This window comes from Cynoglossus semilaevis, chromosome Z (assembly GCF_000523025.1).
Source record: "Cynoglossus semilaevis isolate Cse_v1.0 chromosome Z, Cse_v1.0, whole genome shotgun sequence".
NCBI lineage: Eukaryota > Metazoa > Chordata > Actinopteri > Pleuronectiformes > Cynoglossidae > Cynoglossus > Cynoglossus semilaevis.
The window spans coordinates 9,548,655-9,550,664 of record NC_024328.1 but is presented as its reverse complement, the minus strand read 5'-3'; the positions used below and the strand labels follow the sequence as shown (position 1 = coordinate 9,550,664).

Here is a 2,010-nt window from a genome sequence, read left to right as displayed (position 1 = left end):
GCCCTGATGTGGTCCGCGGACCTCAATTTGAGGGCCATTGGACACACACACACACACAATGCAGAAGACTGAATCTCAGTCCAGAATTTAAATTTTATATAAAATGAAAATGAAGTTGTCAAATCTCAGATTTATCTCAGAATTCTAAGGCTCAGAGACACGAGGCTACTCCTGCTGTACATGTGGCCTTCAATGTGCAGCAGCCACAGCATATTGCATAAAGACTTTAGAGAATAAAATGTAATAGATGGCGCTGTACACATTGCAGATGAATTCATGGGACAGGATTCCATATGTTGCTACTGTTGCGGTGGAAATTGCTGCTGCATTCCTCACCACTGACCGTCTGTTCCGGTGATTCCTCACACAGCTGTTAGAGGACGACACCACTGAGCCTGGAGACCATGGTTTTCTTTATGTTGGATTCCTGGAGCTCAGGTCGCTCCCGGAGGCAATGACGGAGGCCGAGGTGGATGAAAACAGGGAGCTGCAGCCTTTCGCTCCTCACCTCCCTGTCCTTACGCTCTCCTGATTCCTCACGCATATCCTAAAATAGATGTTCAGAGAGGGAGGATAAGAGCACACGAGGCCTGGAAGGCTGCAGTGTTAATGTTCTCCCTGCGTTCTTTTGATCTGGCATCAGGGCAGCTGTCATTGATTAGTGTGTTTGCAGATGATTATTAGGGGAGAGTGTGTGGTCAGACACCACTCATATATCTCTTCTTGATGTACATTATTGTCTATACACTTCCAATAATAGAAACCCATCAGACAATGGCGCTGCAGGCCAACACAGAGAGAAATCGTTTTATTTAACATTGCTGCTGCTGCTAACAGCAGGTGCTGAAACGCTGCCTCATCTTTACCACAAACCTTTCCGACATTCAGAGATTGTTGCAGCTTCACTGCATCGAGCTGATATTGGGGTGTGATGTCAGCATCCAGCAGCCATTCCAAGGATGTTTTCTCCCTCCCATTTTGTTGCGGTTAGTCTTGTGTGTTTCCCGTTTGTTTGAAACCAACCATTAGCACAATGGTTGCCACATGGAATATCTGGCGGGGAATTAATGGCCACATTTTGTCCTCCGATTCTACCTCGGAGACCTAGATAAGATTTAACTCACCGTGACCTCAGCATTTAGGCGAGATTTCTCTGCACTACTCGCAAACAAACACGAAAGGAAGTGGCTGCGGAGAGGAAAGTGGTAGTTTTATTTTCACATGATAGAGTTTCTATAAAAAGTAAAGCATGCAAAGGAATGCTTTGCTGCAAGTGTTTCCCTCCAGTTTAAATATTTCACAAAATAAATAAATCATAACAATACAGCCAGAACACAGTGGTTAAGTATTAAACATTTGCTTTAAATGCGTGGTATCCTCTATTATTTCATGATGCCGCTCATAAAATGACATTCGTTCTCGTCCTTTTATCTGTCACTTTTAATCTGGCCTCCTCTGCGTCTCATGGGGGAGACCGGACTATAAATAACTTTCTGCGTCTAACGGACTGTCTACACCTGGGGACGGCGTCTTCTGTGTTGTCGGTATTACACACACAGTCCAGGTGTAAACTGTTTGGCACAGAAAAAAAAAAGAATAAATGTTGCATCCTGTGCCACAGAAAACACAGATTCCATCTTCATCTCTCACCAACACCAGTTCCCAACCTCCCTCACAGTCATTTGCAGAGACCATTCTCCTAACAGTGTTAGTGCCTCGGTTCCAAATGAGAGATTTTTCCATTGGAAGTGTTTTCCTTTTTCAGTTTTCCATATCGAAAAAAAAAAAAATTCCTCTGTCCATTGCTCTGTCCTCCAGTTCACACCATAATTGGAAGGAAGTGTGTAGCCGTGTTCTTCCTGCGGGTTTTCTTGCCCTTGAGCGGCCTCCCATGGACATTCAAGCCCACGAACATTTGCCTCTTTTTGTTCCTCCACTCGGCCGACGCATAGGTGTTGTAGCCGTTCTCCTCGATCCGCTCCTTCAGGGTGCAGTCAATGCCAAACTCCT

General features: G+C 45.0%; 1 protein-coding gene across 1 annotated transcript in view; it reads right to left on the bottom strand.

The window, feature by feature from the left end:
* Positions 1-271: 271 nt before the first annotated feature.
* The window catches only part of LOC103397742 (fibroblast growth factor 10-like), an 11,253-nt gene continuing 9,514 nt past the window's right edge, over positions 272-2,010 (bottom strand). Inside the window, exon 3 of the mRNA XM_017043015.2 lies at positions 272-2,008. Coding sequence (XP_016898504.1) covers positions 1,820-2,008 — 189 coding nt within the window. The 3' untranslated portion in view covers positions 272-1,819. The remainder of the gene's footprint in view (positions 2,009-2,010) is intronic.